Source organism: Chenopodium quinoa, unplaced genomic scaffold (assembly GCF_001683475.1).
Source record: "Chenopodium quinoa cultivar QQ74 unplaced genomic scaffold, ASM168347v1, whole genome shotgun sequence".
NCBI classification, from domain to species: domain Eukaryota; kingdom Viridiplantae; phylum Streptophyta; class Magnoliopsida; order Caryophyllales; family Amaranthaceae; genus Chenopodium; species Chenopodium quinoa.
In genome coordinates, this window is record NW_018743122.1 from 363,900 (window position 1) to 384,511 (window position 20,612).

At 34.7% G+C, this 20,612-nt stretch overlaps 2 protein-coding genes across 2 annotated transcripts in view; both read left to right on the forward strand.

Annotated features, from left to right (window-relative positions):
• Positions 1-2,407: 2,407 nt before the first annotated feature.
• Positions 2,408-3,319, forward strand: LOC110731994. The gene has a single exon (XM_021911912.1). It carries the CDS (start codon positions 2,408-2,410, stop codon positions 3,317-3,319), a length of 912 nt encoding a protein of 303 aa, XP_021767604.1.
• Positions 3,320-7,403: 4,084 nt separating this feature from the next.
• Positions 7,404-20,612, forward strand: part of LOC110731966 (uncharacterized protein slr1919-like) — a 33,072-nt gene continuing 19,863 nt past the window's right edge. The window contains exons 1-8 of the mRNA XM_021911872.1: positions 7,404-8,285; positions 12,139-12,314; positions 12,651-12,813; positions 12,960-13,012; positions 16,466-16,609; positions 16,991-17,095; positions 17,175-17,300; positions 19,726-19,923. Coding sequence (XP_021767564.1) covers positions 7,919-8,285; positions 12,139-12,314; positions 12,651-12,813; positions 12,960-13,012; positions 16,466-16,609; positions 16,991-17,095; positions 17,175-17,300; positions 19,726-19,923 — 1,332 coding nt within the window. The 5' untranslated portion in view covers positions 7,404-7,918. The remainder of the gene's footprint in view (positions 8,286-12,138; positions 12,315-12,650; positions 12,814-12,959; positions 13,013-16,465; positions 16,610-16,990; positions 17,096-17,174; positions 17,301-19,725; positions 19,924-20,612) is intronic.

Genomic DNA, 20,612 nt, shown 5'->3' on the forward strand with positions numbered 1-20,612 from the left:
GATTAAAAGTGGCACAAAGGATTGTTTATACGAGGTACGTACATGTCTACTTCGTTGTAAGTAGTATCATGTTTAGGTACCAAAGAAAAGAACTTAGTTTCATGATTAGAGAACACTTGGATGAAAATTGTTTGGTTATACATTTAATTAATTCATGTGCTTATGTTTATGAGATATGTTTTGGTGAATTGATTATGTTTGTATGGAATTATGGATGCAAACATGTTGAATTATATTGGATTAATTGTTTGTATGGAATGTTGATAGAAACATATTTTATTGAATTGGTTTGTTAACCACATTTGGACTATTAAAGGATTGGATTTGAATGCATGGTTTAAGTGGAATGAATTTATTAATTATTCCACAAGGTTATTATTTATTTATTACTCAATCATGACTTGTTAGTATGTTGAGTAAAGGTGGATTAAGCCGAAATGGCTAGGTGGGTTGACTATGTTCAAATAATTTTGAATAATTTGGAAGTTTAATGGAATTAAAGGTCAACTTGTGATGTGATCACCATTGTCTTAAATAAGATTAAAAGTGAATTGATGTATGATTTTTATGTATGTTCTACTTGATTGAGTCGGCTATTAATTAAATTTGTAATCACGAAAAGTGAAACATGGATGAGCAATAAAACTCTGCAAAGCGTGCACTTCTAGAGTATTGACAATTATGGGTTGGGGTACACGGTGGTAGCCCGTGGCTTTCCGAGACTTGTTTGATCAACATGTCCTCTTTTCTTTTGGTATTTACATTTTATTTTTATAATGAAAGTTAGATGGGATCCTAGACTAACTTTGTGAGAATGGATTCGCGCCCATTCTTGCATCGCGCTAAACTTTTATTTTAAATGGTCATTTGGGACCAAAATGATTTGGTGGATTGGACAACCTCGTCTATTGCTTACTCCAAATTAAATTAATTAAATTAAATATAAAGAGTCAAGTGTTTGGATTTGATTAGCAAATATGTTGAGTCGATTGAATTGTTTAAGTGTGGAGTCTTGATTAATGAATTCGTGTTGTATGTTTATTTACTTAAATTAGTTGAGCATGCTAGGTTTTGTGCGTTGTAGCTTATATGTACTCAGCTTTGCTGATTGCGTGCTTTTGTGTGTTTTCTTTTGGTCATGGCCTTCGCCTTTCAATGACCCTGTGATGATCCAATTATTACACTTGTATTATTGGGGAGCAGTATTGCACAGGTTAGCTTGATGATGTGAAGTTCGGGGATTTGACATACGCATTGTCAAGGGATTGGTGTGATTGAGAGTATTCGTTCTTTGTGTTGAACTTATTTATGTTTTACTATTTTAATTATGTTTTGGGATTTTAAATATTGGTTTGGTTTTAATAAGGGCCTTTATGGTTCCAATTTGAAAGCTTTGACTTATTGGTTTCTAAACTATATTATTTTAATATTTAAGATGGATTTCCGCCGCGATACTTTGATAAAGCCTTAACGTTTTAACACGTGGCGGTAACATGGCAATGGTTCTCCTCTATTTTTATTTAAAGTAAGTGGTTTGGAAAAGGGAGAATTATTGGGGTGTTACAAAGTGGTATCAGAGCTTAGGTTAGATTTAATTATCACTAAAGCCAATTTTAAAATTTTTAGGCGCCTAACGTTTTAAATTTAATGAGTTTTATTTAACTACTGTATTTAAAGTTAACTTAAGTTTTCAAAAAAATTATTCTATTCTATTATATTTACTTCGGCATTTATTAAAAAAAAAGTATTTGTTTATTTTATCTAATTTTTGAATTATTTATTTATTTTGAAATAAAGTTAATTAATTAATTTATTTTATTTTCTTAACTTCCTTGCTTGTTTCATTTTATCGGTGAGATTTGGGTAGCTTTAGAAAGGGCATATAGGATAGATTATTTCTTTCTATATGCATTGTAATTAATTCTTTTGTCTTTTAATTATTGTATGAAGTGATTATGGAAGTTATTTAATTGTGTATGTTTTATCTAATGTTGCAAACTTGATTGTGATCACCTAGTATCATGTTTAAGGTTTAAAGCAAGTAATATGGAACTATATGTGATGATTTGTGCTGTATGATATGTGTAAATTAACTTTACGTGAAGCATGTAATTATGTGATCATTATAATGTGTTTATTTAATTATATTATTTACTTAATGTTTGGATTTTGGAAGGAATATAAACAAGGGAATTATTTTATTTAATTTTCGTGTGCGTAGGAGTGATTAAAATTAAATAATCATTTCCTTTAAAAGTGATTTATTAGGGGCGATTGTGTGGCCGTGTCCACCTTTCTACCTTAATATATATATTTGATGATTATGCATGTGATTTATTGAGCAAGTGAGTTCTTTCGTGTTGATGTCGGCCTAAGAGTGTGTTACATTTCTAGGCAGAGAAGGAGGATGGCTAACAACGATGCTTTAGCTGATGCTATTAGGCTTCTAGCTGAGAACTTGAACCAAAACCGCAATGATAATCCCGATCCTGCTGGTGAGATGTTTAAGAAGCTTGCACAAGTCAAACCACCATACTTTGAGGGAGGTGGAGACCCAACTTTTCTGGAGAACTGGATTAGGGAGTTTGATAAGATTTTTGCTACTTTGAATTGTCCTGTGAATATGAGAGTGGATCAAGCTGCCATGTATTTGAAGGAAGAGGCAGATATTTGGTGGAGGGATAATGGAAACGTGATTCGTTCTGAGGCTAATTTTGGTTGGGAGACTTTCAAAACCAAACTTAGGGAGAAGTTCTATCCACCATTCTTAAGGAAGCAAAAGGCTCAAGAGTTTATCAATCTGCAAATGAACAATATGTCGATTACTGAATACTATAACAAGTTTATGAACTTGTCGAGGTTTGCTCCTGAAGTAGTGCCTACTGAGGAGTTGAAAGCTCAAAGATTTGAGCAAGGTTTGACTAAGCAGTTACAAAAGGACTTGGCTGGAAAGACTTTTAAGACTCTTGATAAGGTGTATGGGAGAGCAGCGCACCTGTACAGCTTGAATGTCAGGAGTGCACCTGAGAGTGGGAGTGTTGGAGAAAAGCGCAAGTATTTTGGGAATTCGAGTGACCAAGGTAACTCCAAGAAGCCAAGGAACGAAAATTTCCAGAATAGGAATGTTCAAAACAATGGAGGATCTTCTAGACCTAATGGCCAAGCTGAGAGGCATTACAACTGCAAGAGATGTGGCAAGGATCATCCTGGAAAGGATTGCGATGGGAACTTGGTTGTGTGTAGATTCTGTAACAAGAAGGGCCATAGGGAGTTTGAGTGTTTCTCCAAATTAAAGCAACAAGGGAATGGAACAAGTTGACTTCAACAAGCAACCAAGGAGGGAATTCGAATGGCCATAATGGGAATGGAAAGAACGGAAATGTTGGCGACAACAACTCCGGGAATCAAGGAAAGAGTGTCACTACAGGTCAGTTGTCTGTGATGAACAAGACGGAAGCTGAAGGTCTTTTGACACTGGTAACTTTTATATTCATTCTATTTCTGTTAAAGCTTTGTTTGATTCTAGAGCCACCTATTCTTTTATTTCTAGTTCTGTTGTAGTGAAACCATTTGCACTAGTTGAACCAAATTCGATTGACTTACTTATTAGTTTTCCTACTGGTAAGGTTGTGAGGTGCACCAAGATACATAAGGGATAACCATTGAGGATTAGAGAGACTAATTTTCCATTTGATCTTATAAAATTTGAGTTGGGTGACCTTGATGTCGTTTTGGGAATAGATTGGTTGACCAACGCACATGCACTCTTTATAGACTTGATGAATCGAGTATTCCATGAGTAAGTTTGTAGTTGTTTTTATTGATGATATTTTGGTATACTCGAATTTTGAGGAAAAACATGAGCCCTTGAGAGGCCGAGAATTATATGAGAAAGAGATATCCTGAGTTATTTAATGAGGTGAGTTACGAGGGCGTAACTCTAGTTCTTTAAGGGGGGTAGAATGCGTATAATTTTGCGCTTTTTTGGTAGATAAAGAATTTTATTACCAAAAGTAAAGAGTTACTACCCAAAAAAGTAGTAACTACAAGAAATGAAAGTTCAGTACATGCCCTCTGGGCCAAAGAAGCAACAAAACCAAAGCCCGAAGGCAATACAAAGACAACAACTACGGAACCTCTAACTAACAAAGGTAGAGGAAACCGAAGCTACAACCAAAAGTAGGTAAAAACCCAACAATCCAAAGATAACAAAAAAGGTGAGTATAAAAAAAAGCATTAGCTTAGCTTGAAAGCATACACCATCCGCCAACATCATCATAAAAAGCAGCTTGATAACAATCCCACAGTCAGCCTGCCAGGACAGAACAACAGCATGCATGCAGTACAGCCCAGGACAAAAGATCACAGCTATGAACCATCATCCAGCAGCACAAACATAAGGAGGCTCAAGCAAGACAGAGAAGCACAAGATGCCACGATAAAGGAAGATCAACATCTATCACAACAGAAGAGGCAAAAGGAGTCCTGGAAGAAACAGCAAACAAGGAAGCAATAAGAATATCATCCACCATACAATCCAGGCCATCAACTAGCACCTCATACTAGGAGACAACACTAAAAATAGGGCTTCAACCTACTACACACCAAGCAAGCTAGAATAACCAAGACTCACCCTTAACAACCAACTTCCACCACGCCAAAACAACGACAGAGAAAACACCACCACCAGCATCACCATAAAATAACTTGATAATACCCCATAGTCAGCCCTATTTTATGTTATTTTATGGTGTTTTCATGCTTTTCATAGCTATTTTATTGTTTACGTATCTAGTGAAGTGCGTAAATTGGGATGGTGATGAGTCATTAGTGTCGATATTATGACACAATTGAAATTCCAGCAACATAATTTTGAAAATTTTGAAAGGATTTTATGCAAATGCTTTGCAATTTAACGGATTTTGTGCTAAGTTTCGGGACGAAACTTCTTTTAAGAGGGGTAGATTGTAATCCCCCGTATTTTTAAATATATTATAAATGAAATTATATTTTATTTATAATATTTATTTGTATTTTCCGGAATTTAATTTCAAAAGTTTCAATTTTTAATTTTGGGTCGAAAATTATTTTGGTACAAATTTCTTATACATACATTCATTCTATAATTCATGTCCAAACAATCAAAGCCTAACCCACTTTACTTTCCTAATTGGCCCATTAATTTTATGAGGCTCAATCTTACTATTTACCCTACACCACTCTCTCTCCTATAAATACCTCATACATCCCCAAAATTTTTCCCACACAAAAGGTTAGTATTATTTACTTACTCCTTTATTTTATTTTTCTTTTCTTTTTCCTTTCTTTTATTTTTTATTACTTTTTCTTTCCTTTTTCTTTTTTTCCTTTCTTTTTTTCCCCTTATTCCTCCTTCCTACGTGAGAACTTTCTCACTGCTCCACCTACTGCCCATTGCTGCCGCCTGCTGCCACCACCGCCGCCCACCCGCCGCCGGCGACCCACCAAGCAGCAGCCCTCGTGGCCGCCCCCTTTCTCTCCCCTCTTTTGTTTTTCTATTTTGCTTGAAAGTATTAATTTTGTTTATGGTTTGATTTTATGGTATAAAGTTCAAATTTTTAGTATCAAATTCATGTTTTTGATAGGTTAAACTTATAATTTTCAGATTATAATGTTGATTTAATTTTCAGATTTTATAATTTATAACCTTAGGGTTTTAATTTAATCAAATTGGGATTTTAGGGTTCTAATGACTAATTAAATTGGGGCTTTTGTTCCTATTGTATTTCTAATGCATAATTAACCATAAAAACATGTTTTTAATGGAGTTTTAAGAACTTTTAATCTAAATTATATTGCTGGAAATTTGGTTAAGTATTAATTTATTGTTGTTAGTTGTTTTCTAGGAATTGATTATTCCTTAGGAGACTTTTAAGTGATTAAAAGTGGCACAAAGGATTGTTTATACGAGGTACGTACATGTCTACTTCGTTGTAAGTAGTATCATGTTTAGGTACCAAAGAAAAGAACTTAGTTTCATGATTAGAGAACACTTGGATGAAAATTATTTGGTTATACATTTAATTAATTCATGTGCTTATGTTTATGAGATATGTTTTGGTGAATTGATTATGTTTGTATGGAATTATGGATGCAAACATGTTGAATTATATTGGATTAATTGTTTGTATGGAATGTTGATAGAAACATATTTTATTGAATTGGTTTGTTAACCACATTTGGACTATTAAAGGATTGGATTTGAATGCATGGTTTAAGTGGAATGAATTTATTAATTATTCCACAAGGTTATTATTTATTTATTACTCAATCATGACTTGTTAGTATGTTGAGTAAAGGTGGATTAAGCCGAAATGGCTAGGTGGGTTGACTATGTTCAAATAATTTTGAATAATTTGGAAGTTTAATGGAATTAAAGGTCAACTTGTGATGTGATCACCATTGTCTTAAATAAGATTAAAAGTGAATTGATGTATGATTTTTATGTATGTTCTACTTGATTGAGTCGGCTATTAATTAAATTTGTAATCACGAAAAGTGAAACATGGATGAGCAATAAAACTCTGCAAAGCGTGCACTTCTAGAGTATTGACAATTATGGGTTGGGGTACACGGTGGTAGCCCGTGGCTTTCCGAGACTTGTTTGATCAACATGTCCTCTTTTCTTTTGGTATTTACATTTTATTTTTATAATGAAAGTTAGATGGGATCCTAGACTAACTTTGTGAGAATGGATTCGCGCCCATTCTTGCATCGCGCTAAACTTTTATTTTAAATGGTCATTTGGGACCAAAATGATTTGGTGGATTGGACAACCTCGTCTATTGCTTACTCCAAATTAAATTAATTAAATTAAATATAAAGAGTCAAGTGTTTGGATTTGATTAGCAAATATGTTGAGTCGATTGAATTGTTTAAGTGTGGAGTCTTGATTAATGAATTCGTGTTGTATGTTTATTTACTTAAATTAGTTGAGCATGCTAGGTTTTGTGCGTTGTAGCTTATATGTACTCAGCTTTGCTGATTGTGTGCTTTTGTGTGTTTTCTTTTGGTCATGGCCTTCGCCTTTCAATGACCCTGTGATGATCCAATTATTACACTTGTATTATTGGGGAGCAGTATTGCACAGGTTAGCTTGATGATGTGAAGTTCGGGGATTTGACATACGCATTGTCAAGGGATTGGTGTGATTGAGAGTATTCGTTCTTTGTGTTGAACTTATTTATGTTTTACTATTTTAATTATGTTTTGGGATTTTAAATATTGGTTTGGTTTTAATAAGGGCCTTTATGGTTCCAATTTGAAAGCTTTGACTTATTGGTTTCTAAACTATATTATTTTAATATTTAAGATGGATTTCCGCCGCGATACTTTGATAAAGCCTTAACGTTTTAACACGTGGCGGTAACATGACAATGGTTCTCCTCTATTTTTATTTAAAGTAAGTGGTTTGGAAAAGGGAGAATTATTGGGGTGTTACAATATCCGCTGTTTTTTAATTATCAAGTGCAACCTGGTGTACTATCCTATTTTCAAATACTACCTTCGCTTCACATTACTCGCAGCAATTTCCTTTTTTGGCCGCTTCACATTACCCGCAACAACTTACTTTCTTTCCTTTTTTAGTAACCTTTTCCCTACATGTTTACTTTCTTTTGACTCGGCCTCCGCAAATTTGTTTTGCGAGTAATGTGAAGCGGAGGTAGTATAAGAATACAGTTGGATATCAAAAGAAATTACTTAAGATCAACAGGGGAGCATTAAATTAAAAAAAAAAAAAAAAAAAAAGAAAGAAAAAAAAGCGTTGCACCTCATCCACCACTCGTTGCCAGTTTGCCACTGCCACTTCCCTTCGAAAAACACCGGGCTTAAATGGCGATGTAAAATCTACTTCACAAATCGACACTGTTAAACAACAATGGCGATGCTCGGATTAGCAACAACAACAGCAACAACGTCAACAACAGCAACGATGTATCCGAAGCCAAATTCAGTAGTAAAATGCAACACAACAGCATCATGTCAGACCAAATTCATCATTTCAAAAGTCGCAAACCACAAGCAGAAACGAAATATGGGAAATTTCGATCACTTGTTTGGAGTTGTGAAAAAGGATTGGGAATTCTTGAAGAAAGGCGTTGATAAAAGTGTTAAATGGGCAAATGAGCATTTACATGTTCCCAAAATTGCTAAGAAAGTTGATGATGTTATTTGGCTTCGTAATTTGGAAAACCCTAATTCTCCTCCATTTCAGCCTCCTTTTTGGCCTCAACCTTCTTATCCAGGTATTTTCTCTGTCTTTCTTCAATTGCTTTACAAATTTATTGCTATTTATGATTTTTTATTGGATGAATTAAAATTACGTGTCGAGTGAATTGTGCTACCTCCTTTGATTTTAACATTTGGACTATTCATGTACTCTTTATGGCGAATTTTAAATAGAGAAATTTTGGTTTGAGCAATAAAGCGTGAAAAAGCAGGTGGGTCTAAGAAAAATAGACAATTTTTATAATCAGGGGCAAGAGCATTGATTTTCTTTCCAAATTACACACGTTTCATTCTCTTTACCATTGTTATTTCATTCTCTTTACCATTGTTTATGACCGGTTCCAAATGGGCCGTTAATGAAGAAATTTTGGGGAGTGAATGAAGAAATTTTGGGGAGTGAAAAAGTAGGGGTGTAAGAAAAAGGTAGATAAAGTCGGGGAAGATTAGGGGAAAGATGCAGTAAAATAACTTTTACGAACAGTTAAAATGGAAAGTGTTTAGATTATTTATGAATGAAGGTAATCTTAAGCATAACAATTAATATCGCTTCATTGCATGTTTTGTATCGTTTCATTCCAGTTTTTTAATGAAAATGTAATGAAGTAATAATTGTCGTGTAATTATGGATGGCTGTGCTACCTTAATTGCTTAGAGGGTTTCCAATTCGGTTGGCTCATTATTTTATATATAAGTAGTATCATATAATTGCAAATTTTACTAATCATTTGTGATGTATAAATACAATTGAAAATTATATAACATGCTAATTAGTTGAATTTGTGATTGCTTGAATAAGAGTAATCAATGAGTTTGGCAATGTATGAGATGTTTATCCGTAATCAAGTAGTAGGCAAGTAAAAGAGAGAATGGTATTATTGGTGGAGAACTAGGGTGGGAGTGTGGTTAGTTGTTCCAAATTTATGGTTGTACGTGTTGCTTTAATGAGGTGGTCCAGCTTGTTGATAATTCTTGCAATGCGCTAATGCAATATTAATTACGATTTTACGAGTCTATATGCTCATGCTTCGATTTAAGCTATGCTTAGGCCCTATTCATTTAAGCTACTGTACTCTATACTATGCCAGTTCTTGCCTCCTACTGTACTAATCCCTACTCATCCAGAAGCTCAAAAGAATAGGGCCTTAATGTTAAATTCCATTTGTAATGTGAAGCACTTGTGTCTTGTGGGCGGGTATGTATATCAAAAGTCACACTTGCCCTAAAGTCTAGTATGTAATGATTCGACTTAGGGGAGGGTATTATGGGTAGTTTAGTATGTTAGTAGTTATCAAATGTAGTATGGGCAATATGGGAAGTCTAGTATTATTAGGTTAGTAGTTATTACTTATTAGCCTTACTATAAATAGAAAGAGGAGAGAAAGAAGAAGGTGGAAGAATTTTGGAGTGATTCCTTAGGAGAGTTGTGACCTAATGTCACTATTTGAAGCTTTGTAGGCTAAACCTACTACTATCATTTGTAAGAAATTAATGTTGAATCAAATTTCTTTGCTTTCTCCTTGATTGTATAGTTATTAGTGTGAGTAATATCAATCCATTACACTTGGTATCGGTGGACATTTCATCGTTAGAAACAGCAACCCTCTGATCTAAAAAAAAAACGACAGACTTTGAGGAGTCAGTTAAAAGGGTTATGGAGGTAGCCGCCGCTTAGGCAACAGAGGCTATCATGAAGAGTCATGAAGAGGCTATCAACGACTTGCATACGCAGCTGGATAGGGAAGGCATATCGGGATCACTAGAGGAGCCTACAATTGTCGTTTCCACTATGTTAGAGAACGCTGCAACTCAAGGGTAGAGAATTGCTCTGTCACACTGGCACGAAGAGTGTGGAAGACCCCACTCATCTTAACGGTCGAGAAGAGAGCAGAGCCATGACGGCTGAAGGACACGGTGGCTTCGAAAACCTAGACAGCGAGTCGGGTTACGGAGTTGGAGCTGTCGCAAGGAAATATAAATCTGGTGGAAGGTAGGAAGATTTCGGAAGTAGTTATACTTGCAGAGGTGGTTTTGATGGTGGGCCTGAAGGTTTTGTAGAGGGTGTGTGGCTCGGGTGGCGATTTTGGTGGTGGAACTCGTGAAATTAGGGGTGTTCTGGATACTGTAAGAGGGAGCGGTGTGGATGTTTTTTGTGGCGGTTGGTTATGAGGAATTTTCAAGAAGGGCGGTGTTGATTGCAGTGGGTCCGGTGGTGGTCCAGGACGTATGGCCAAAAAGGTGAACATGTTTGTAAGACCACCACTAGCGGTGACCTCAACGTGGACAACGGGGACGGGGTGGCTTTGTGAAAGGAGGGTCTTGTGGGTCAGTGATGGTCCGGGATATTGGTGTGGGACACGTGAACAAGGGACTGTTGTTGGTCTTAGGAACATGTACTATGAGTTGCAAAGTAAAGGAACGGTGAAGAATGGCGAATTTTCTAACGGGTCTGGTGGTGGTTCCTTGTTCGGAGGTGGCTTGTTCGAAGGTGGGCTAGAGTACTTTGCAGGTGGTGGTGGAATGTAGGGTGGAGAGCTTCACGAGCGGTGGATATTTGGTGGGTTCCAACAAAGGAGTTTGACTGAGTCAAGCTTTAGCTCTCAGTGATAGAATATGTTAGAAAGGGTAAATTGGTCTTGGTGAGGAGTGGGGATGTGGGGCATGTGGCAAAATACGGTGACTCACTGATAAAAACATGGAATAACTTTGAAAATATGTTGAATGATGACCAAGGAAGTAGGGCCACCATCAGCTATTAGAATATGGGGCACGTGCCTAGTTCTTCCTTGGCAAATCCAATTTCATCTCCAAATAATGAATCAAGACCCCAACCAACAATATTCGTTACCAATATTTTCTCTATTTCTCAAATTATAAATATTCCTTCCTACATCACCAAAACCCGCAACCCCTACATTTTACAACACAATCTGCAGTTTTTGCCTTGTTTTGGAAGCCTTGAGTGGTGGCCTGATGACCTTGAGTGTTGAGCTATGGACAAGGTGGAAGTTTAGGGGGCCGGTATTGTAGTGCTTAGGGAAGGGTATTATGGGTAGTTTAGTATGTTAGTAGTTATCAAATGTAGTATGGGCAATATGGGAAGTCCAGTATTATTAGGCTAGTAGTTGTTAGCCTTTGTATAAATAGAGAGAGGAGGGAAAGAAGAAGGTAGGCAGAATTCCTTAGGAGAGTTGTGACCTAAAGTCACTATTTGGAGCTTTTTAGGCTAAACCTACTACTATCATCTGTAAGAAACCATTAATATGTTGAATCAAATTTCTGAGCTTTCTCCTTGATTGTACTGTTATTAGCGGGAGTAATATCAGTCCATTACAGAGGAACTCTCAATGAACTCTGATTACAAGCGGCAGCCCCTATGTGATATTATAGATTCTGTAAGGATAAGTCCTGAACTCCTAGTCATCAAATAAATAACATAGACTAGATTTAGACTAAGTCAACATACTTATTTCACATACTAAGGACTCTAGTTAAGATAGGAACTCAACAGCAACCTAAATTATTTTATTACTCCTAAACTGACTAGATTTACACGCCCAAGTAGAAGTGGTTCTCGGTTCTTATTATATGCTATGGTATTTTACTGCATCCTTTACTGACTAAATCTAGGACTATGTGAGACAGAAAGTTTACTGCATTCTTTACTGCATCATTACTGATTGCTACCATTTTACATGAGACAGAAACTTAATGTGCAAAATTGCAGATGATTTAATGTTTAATATGCTATATTCTCTGATTTCTGTCTTCCCTTATATCTATTCAGTTTTCGGATTTAGTGGGTGGTTTACTTATTTTTGGACTATTTGGTGGATTCTATACATAACTTCAAAATACATTTTCATCTGGCAGCACTCTCAGGGATGGATTTGTTGATGGCTGATATCGAAGCTTTGGCAGCATATGGTAGTTACTTTTACCGTATGACAAAGGTTTGGCAAAGCCCACTGCCTGAGGTCTATGATGCTGAAGTCGTTTCTGACTATTTTAATTGTAGGCCTCATGTTGTTGCCCTTAGACTTATAGAGGTATTGATGTAATTTATTTATGCAGATGATCTTGATGGCATAGTTGGATCCTGTCTGAGTAAAATACTGTTTTTCTTAAAATATTGCATAAGTTGCATGCCTAAATATGATGTGTGTATTTGGGGGTGGGGGTGTGTGCATTGCATTTTCTTTTATAGTTCTATCTATAGCTCTGCACATCTTTGGATGCTTGTGGTTCATCATTTGTATCCATTTTATTAATGACATATTCCTAAGGTAGATTAATATGTTGTAATAATAAAATTGACAAATGTTATTTAATTAAGTTGTTTGTTAAATAATAAGTATTGGCTGTTCGTTTTCATGCTTTTGAAGGTTTTTGCTGCATTCTCTTCTGCTGTAATTAAAATTCGTGCTTCAAGGATCGGAAGGCATGTCTTGAGGACTGATGAGGATGGAATCAACAGCTTGTCACAGTTTGATTTTGGAAAGGTTCTTAAAGAAACAATGCTTAATTTGGGTCCCACGTTTATCAAAGGTTAGCAGTAGCTCAGAAACATTTTTTTTTCTTTGGCTTACTTGCTGTTACATGGCTTTTTGGAAAAAACATATGGACTACTTTTACTGAACTTGATAGGAGGTTCTGTTTTAATATTATCCCTTTGCTGGATTACACTGATGCAGTAGGACAGTCACTCTCAACAAGGCCAGATATTATTGGTTCTGATATCTCCAAGGTGAGATGCAGGGTTTTTTTTTTTTTTTTTTTTTTTTGTTTGTTTATTTCTTGTTTTAATTTTTTTTTTTATAACTCTTTTGTTTTTCTTTTCTTGGCATTGTCATTCATATCAATGCCCTCTCTCTCTCTACTTTTCAAAGCTTCCTTTTTGAATAAGGATTTGAAACCAGCTATCATTTACACAGTGGATTGCTAAATACCGCCAACAAAATTTATTAAACCGCCAACATTTCAAGCAAAGGGACAACATTACCCTTACTAAAATCTTCCCCATTTTCTTTCTCTAACTTTATCCCATGATTTCCATCCACCACTTCTAAAACAACCACCACCGTTACCACCCATGCCACCATGTCGACCACTACAACCCACAACCACCGCATTAACCACCACCATCTACACCACACTGTCAATAATAATTACAGTTAATCATAATAATTATCTAATAATAATAAAATTAATTATGATTATTATGTAATAATAATAACAATTAATTAGAATAAGTTAAAAAACTGATGGACCATAATCAACGCTCAAAACCAGTTGACCACCACCGATGACCGGAGGTCAAAACCGATTGACCAGTGCGATCAACCGGTTTCAACCGCCGATTACCGGCCACCGAGATTTTTAAAAAAAAAAAAACTTAAATTCAAAACAAGCAGCTAATCGGTAAACTTACCTCCTTCCCCGGATTTCCAGCCATGCCGTCGCCGTCAACGACTCGACACCGACGTGTGTTCACGCCGCCACCTCCTGAACACCGCCGCCGCCGCCTGGTGCGCTGATTGCCTTTGTTGCGGTGGTGGTGGTGGTTGTGTTTGGGGATCTTGGGGGTTGGTTGATAAGAGAGAAAAAAGAAAGAGGAGAAAGATGGGTTTGGGTTTAGTATTTTAGCAAGGGCAATAATGACATTTCGCTTAAAATGTTGGCGGTTTCGATAATTTTTGTTGGCGGTATTTAACACCCCCCTATACATACTGCATACATATTCACTATCTTAATTTATTCCCCATATTTACTTTTAGATTACTGTTTCAGTTCAACATTCTGAACGATGTATTCACCTAAGTGATGCTAGATAAATGTCATATGCTGGCTGAAATGAGATGAAACACATTGTACCTTTTCTATATATTATGGCAAATATCATGGTCCAATGTGAAATTGCTCCTGAATGTAAAACACTAAAACATTTAGGTAGCGTTTTCTTCAACTAAATTTCACTTATCTTATACTTTCTCAGCTCTTTATTAGTCGACACTCTTTTCTTTTTGGCACACAAATTAAGAAGTGGAAAAGAAAGGATGAAGACAACAATTCCCTTACTCATCTCTACTCACCTGCCCTTCTTCATATTCTTGTTAACTTAACAACCAGCCACCTCCAAGATGCACCACCACTCCACCTTCATCTACTCAACCAGCATCACTCCTTTTCCTTTACCTCAAACCTTATCTCTTCTCCCCTTTAACACCCAAAAAAAATAATTCATCCTCCTAATCAACTTGTACAATTGCCCCATCCTAATTATTTTGTTAAAAACATAAATAAATGAATAATAAAAATCCTATATCTACAGTTAGTTGGTGCTGGAGACAAATTTACTAGTCTTTTAACAAAATCAAAAGAGGAATAACGAGCTTTTGTTGATGGTGAGAGATGATAAATTCCTTGTGGATGTCATTTTGTTTTCGTTGAAATGAGATGCAATGTGATCCTCCACTAGAACGATGAAATTGAGTGTGATGGGTGTGCAATGTGAGTCTCTTGTAGATCAACAAAATCAAGATCTTAATAGTTTAAGGTTTTGATACATGGAGGAGAAAGAGGAGCAATAGCTAGCGGTAATATAGTGAAGTGGTACGCTGTAGTGGAGTTAGGAGAGAGAAGGAGGTAACGAGTGTCGAGTGGAGGAAAGGAGAGAAAAAAGAATGTTGGCAGCGAAGGAAAATAGGGTGTGGAGGAGGTGGTGGTTGTGGTCGAAGTGGGGAAGGAGAGATAAAATAGGATTATATAATGGTTTATTGATTGGGTTTAGAGGAGAGAGAGATTAGATATGGGGAAGAGTGAGAATAAGAAAGAAATAAGAGTTTAGTGTTAAATTAACAATTTATTATAAAAATATGCCTATAATAAAAATGTAAAACAAAAGGAAACTTCCTAAAATGGAATATGTGTCAACTAAAAAAGTAGGGACTCTTTAGTCACTGCTATTAGAGCAAGTTTAGCCCCAACTCTTAAGACTTGGATGTGACATCGTTTTTGGTAGTCCCCATTGAAAATGATATCATCAAATTATTGTTAAGACTCACTAAAACTTACACAAATTTATCACTTTAGCCCCAAGACTTAAATATTTGACATATTATATGTAGAAAAGTGTAAAAATAAAAAAAAGGGATAATAAAAATAAAAGTGAGGTGGGTCCCAATCTCAAGTCTTAAGTTGAGTCTTGGAATTTCAAGACTCAACTTGAGACTTGTTTGAGATTTTTGAAGAAAAATGGGAAAAGTCTTAAGCATATGTCTTAAGATTCAAATTGATGATGTCACTTCAAGTCTTAACTCTTATCTTATTTTACCTTTTTTGAATTTATCCACCTTTGTCTTTATGATACTTCCTCCATTTCTATTTACTGGACATGTAGCCCTTTGGCACGTTGTTTAAGGAAGAGATTTTTTTTGAAACCTTTTAAGGAAGAGATTAGTGAAGATTAATATACACTAAATAAAAATAACTAGTACCACAACTATCTACTACAAAAAAATATGCTTAATATAGAAACGTGTCAAACAAAAAGTAACCTTTCAAAACATAATACTTGTCAACTGAAAAAGAACAGAGAAATATCATCTTATAAGTCCCGAAGGTATTAGCTATTATCTTATTTTTTTTTATTAAATTTATCCACCTTTATCTTATATTATATTTCCTCCATTTTCATTAACTTGACATTTAGCCCCTTGGCATATAGTTTAAGGAAGAGATTAGAGTTTGTGTGAATAGTGTAGAATTTCTTATGTTGCGACTGTAAAGAAAGGAGGAGGTATTATATTTTCTAATTAGACTGTAATTATATAATTTTATCTTAACTTAACTAAGTTTATTAGACCTTGTCTTCTCTGAATTTCTTAGACTTGTAATAAGTGAAAATGGATTGAGGAGAACAAAACCTTAATTATTAACTTTCCAGGGTGTTGAAAGTTTACCAAAGTGAAGGGATTTCACAAATCTAAATGTCACAACACTTACGTTAGCTTCTTTTATAAAGATATTAATGGGTTTATGTAAAGGAACCAAATTGGAATGTTTTTAGTGATCACCAATGTGGAATACCAAATCTATATGAATCCAATAGTAAATTCATTAATTTTGGTTTATGCATATGGGAATTTATCTGCATTTTCTTTTTCAACTTGTTTTTGTTTTGTATAAACTGCCAATGCAGGCGCTATCTGAGCTTCATGATCAAATCCCTCCTTTCCCTAGAGCTATTGCAATGAAAATTATTGAGGATGAATTAGGAGCTCCCGTGGAAAGATTTTTCAGTCATATATCTGATGAACCTGTTGGTGCAGCTTCTTTTGGTCAGGTACATTTCCAGTTTACAATAGGCAAGCTTATTTTAAAAGTTAAAAATCTCATTTGGAGGAGTTAAGTACTAAAATTATTCAGAAGATCACAAGTTGATATTAAAATTGATGCATTGGTTAGTTATATTCATACCGGTTTGATCAAGGTGATGGTTTTAATAGGATTTGTCTTTGCATATTCTTTGAATGTTTTAAACATGGGTATAAGGAATAAAGGATCATAATCCTCTCTCAATACACGTATAATTGCTAAGAAAATTTACCAGAACAATGCATGGTTCCTGCTCTTTTGTGAGACTGCTTTGTGGGATGGACAGTTTCTGCGTTGCTATTATTTTATGTTGATTGAATCTTTGTTCACTTGCTTTTTGGTGCAACAGGTCTACAGAGGAACAACATATGAAGGCTATGCTGTGGCTATCAAAATTCAGCGACCAAATTTACATCATGTAGTTGCCCGAGATATATACATCCTTCGTCTTGGGGTTCGTGCTGACTTTTTTTCTATATTTTTGACTGATTTTTATCAAGGAGTCTAAATTTTGATATTTTAGGTTATTTCAGCTTGGCCTTTTAAAAAAGATTGCCGAAAGGAAAAATGATATTCGCTTGTATGCTGATGAACTTGGAAAAGGCTTAATGGGAGAGTTGGACTATCGATTGGAAGCTGCAAACGCATCCCGATTCTTGGTATTCTTCTATTCCTATTTCTTTTCATGTTTTCTACTCTCCTTGCAGTGTATATAGATATTGTAAGCCATATGTTAGTCTTTTGTTCTCCATTTTTTTTGTGAGCTTGGTAGAAAGATAAAAAGACAACAAATCTTTAGATTTGGGATCTGATTAACAGACACACAATGATTTAGATTTTGGTAGAATTGTATTTTTATTGATTTAAGCTACAAAAACCTCCATACATCTTTTTAAAAGCTGAAGTTTCCATCCAAGATAGGTTTCTATTGTTTGGTATTGAATTTAGTGATTAAAAGGAAGATAAAGTCAAGCGAAGCTTAGCAAAATGTTATGAGTTGGGGAGGGGAGGTTATTTTAGATTATTATAATTCCCATACAAAGAATTCAAATTGTAATAATTTTTTTATTATTATTTTTTCTTCATGATAGAATGATCATAACCCTAAACTGAGGGTTTTGGACAATGATTCTTTCCATTCTTAGGTGAGAGACTTTTGTGAGAAAAACAGGTTTTCCTAAGTAAGTGTTTGCTGTCCCATTAGCCTCCTTACTAGTACCTACAAGATTGTGTCAAATGTGCTTCATTGTTTAGGATGGTTGTTATCTTTTATCTTACACTATTTTATAGATATACTGTGATGCAATATCATCGGTGGTTCTTTTGAACTTTTTGTAATTTTAGTCTGGATTGGACATATGTATTTACCATTTGCTAAGATTGGATTTTTTCGTGTTTCAAGCATATTAGGATTTTATAATCTTTAGATTTGTTTTTAGGAAAAAGTTTTACTTAATTTAGGACACTTAAGCATGTAAATCTTATCATGTTCTATTAGGTACCTAATTTTTAGTGTTATAGTGCCTAGTGGCCACATATATATGTATTATTAATAAAATCAGATTTTGGAGTTTATGAAATTGATGAGCGCTAGCTATTGAGGTTTAACATACAACTGAGACTATATGTCCTCATGGCTTTTCAGTTTATCTGTCATTTAATTTTCTCTTTTACTACTATAATTTTGTATCTTGTAAGCGCCTATATTGCTTAGACTTGGATTTGGATTTGGTGTCATGCCTTGACATTGTGTTGGATCCTATGACGCTCTAGAATTTATAAAATTTCACATAAGGCCACTATATATTGTTAGGATTTTCTAGTATGTTTAGAATATTTACTTCCATTTAGGCCATGTTCAGCACTTCAGCTCAATATATTTAATTATGTAAGGGCTTTTTGATTTTTTTTTTTTTTAACTTGCATTTAAGCCTTGTTCGGTTAACTTATTTAAGTACATATTTGTTTATTTCAGAAATGATAACATCAGACTAAAACCAGATATTAGATCAATTTATATCTTTCTATTTGTTTTTTCTTTTTGCTAAACATCTTTAATTCTGTGATATATAAATTTATGATTGTTTCACACTTCACATCTTGAGAAAGAGGTTAGATAGGTAACCGGACAGATTAGCTAAAATAACTTAAACACCAATAATACAACATGTCTCTTTTAGCGGTGTTCATATTATAATAGCTAATTTGTTTATTGACCTTTCTAATCACCTCTTTTAAATACGTGCCAATGAGATATGTTGCCCTAATCAACAAATTGGGGAAATATCTTGTAAGTAAAAATTCAAAAGAATGTAAAGACATCTCATTTGATGTTTTTTTTTTTTTTTTTTTTTTTTTTTTTTTTTTTTTTTTTTTTGAATTCATGCTAATAAGTTGAAAGTTTAGTCAAATTAGCTGTTTGGATAATTTGTTAATGTTTGAAGTTGAACCTTGGTTGAATTATTTTGAACTTAGAAATTAGTCTTTGATCCATCCTTACTTGAATTTGTATATACTACATATTATCAATGTAACACTAGCTAACTTTGTTGAATTATTGTAGTTTAAGAAATGGAATGCTATAGAAGTAAGGATTCAATCAAAAACACTTCCTGCCTTCCTATATGTAGTGACAATATGTGCTTTTTTCCACCTTTATTTGATAGATAATTTCATTAATTGCATTGTTTGTGTTTCAAAAGTAGTATGCCCTATTATTTGTACAATCTGTAATACAGTTCCCTCTAACATTTTAATGTCAAGTAACTTAAGTATGTTTCTGTATGTGCTCATGGAAATAAATCTTTACATAATTACATTTTACTATACTCTAAACTCTAGATAATGATAATATGAAGTATTAATTTATCCATAATGTATGTATATAGTAAATAAAACATAGGCCATCATATACTCTTGTATAAGCACTTCTGGGATATTAGAAAACATCTTAATATTCCTGGGGTGTTAAATTGTTATATTCATAATTGGAACGCCTCGCCTAAATGGATCTATAATGTGATTATTATTGGTTTAACATAATATTTGTGGTGAATCTTAACTTATTATTGTATAATATTCCAGGAGGCTCATTCATCCTTTCCATTCATTCACGTGCCTAAAGTTTATCCTCAATTCACAAGAAAAAAAGTGCTGACTATGGAGTGGTTGGCTGGTGACAATCCAACTGATTTACTCTTAGCTTGTACAGGAGCTAAAGATAATAGTGCTGCACCTTCAGAGAAACAGGCAGTTGAAGCGAAGCAACGCCTTCTTGATTTGGTGAGATATACTTGATTTATTAGACTGTTAACTTGATGTGGGGATTTATTCTTTTTGAGTGCTTGTCTGCATAATTATGTTTTACATAGTACAGCTACATACATTATTAACTTCATGAATCCATTCATCTAAGGGTTTGGAGCTGGTGCCAGTATGTTTTCTGGAGATATGCTTTACTTTAGAAGCTTTTCAGAATGGTAGTTGCTGAAACATGGAGGGTTAAAATCATTATGCAGGACTAGGGGGAGGTTTTGTTGTTTTCAAGTTAAATTTTCAGTTATTGGCTTATTATATCGAAGATATTTGAATTTATATTTGGAAAATTTAACAAGAATAATCCAACCTTTGCTGAATTCTCCCAAAATAATCCAACCTTTCGATTAACCCTGAATAATCCTAAGTTTACTACTTATTTTCTTCCAACAACCCTAGCAAGTCACCTTAGCTTTTGTAACAGGTTACCTTCAAAGTGGCATTTTCTTATTGTTTAATTTTTTTTTAATTGAAATTAAAAAAAAAAATTCTCTCTTCCCCATCGTGCTTGTTTTTCACTCCTTTCCCTTTCCTCCATTATCAGCCACCAAAACCACTCATCACAATACATGGGGCCACCACCTACAACCACCTCAACACCACCAACATCACCACTCAACACAACAACCAACCCACAACAATGCAAATAATACCCA

Coding starts and splice junctions, on each gene's coding strand:
- LOC110731994 (XM_021911912.1), top strand. CDS start 2,408: ATGGCTAACAACGATGCTTTAGCTGATGCTATTAGGCTTCTAGCTGAG.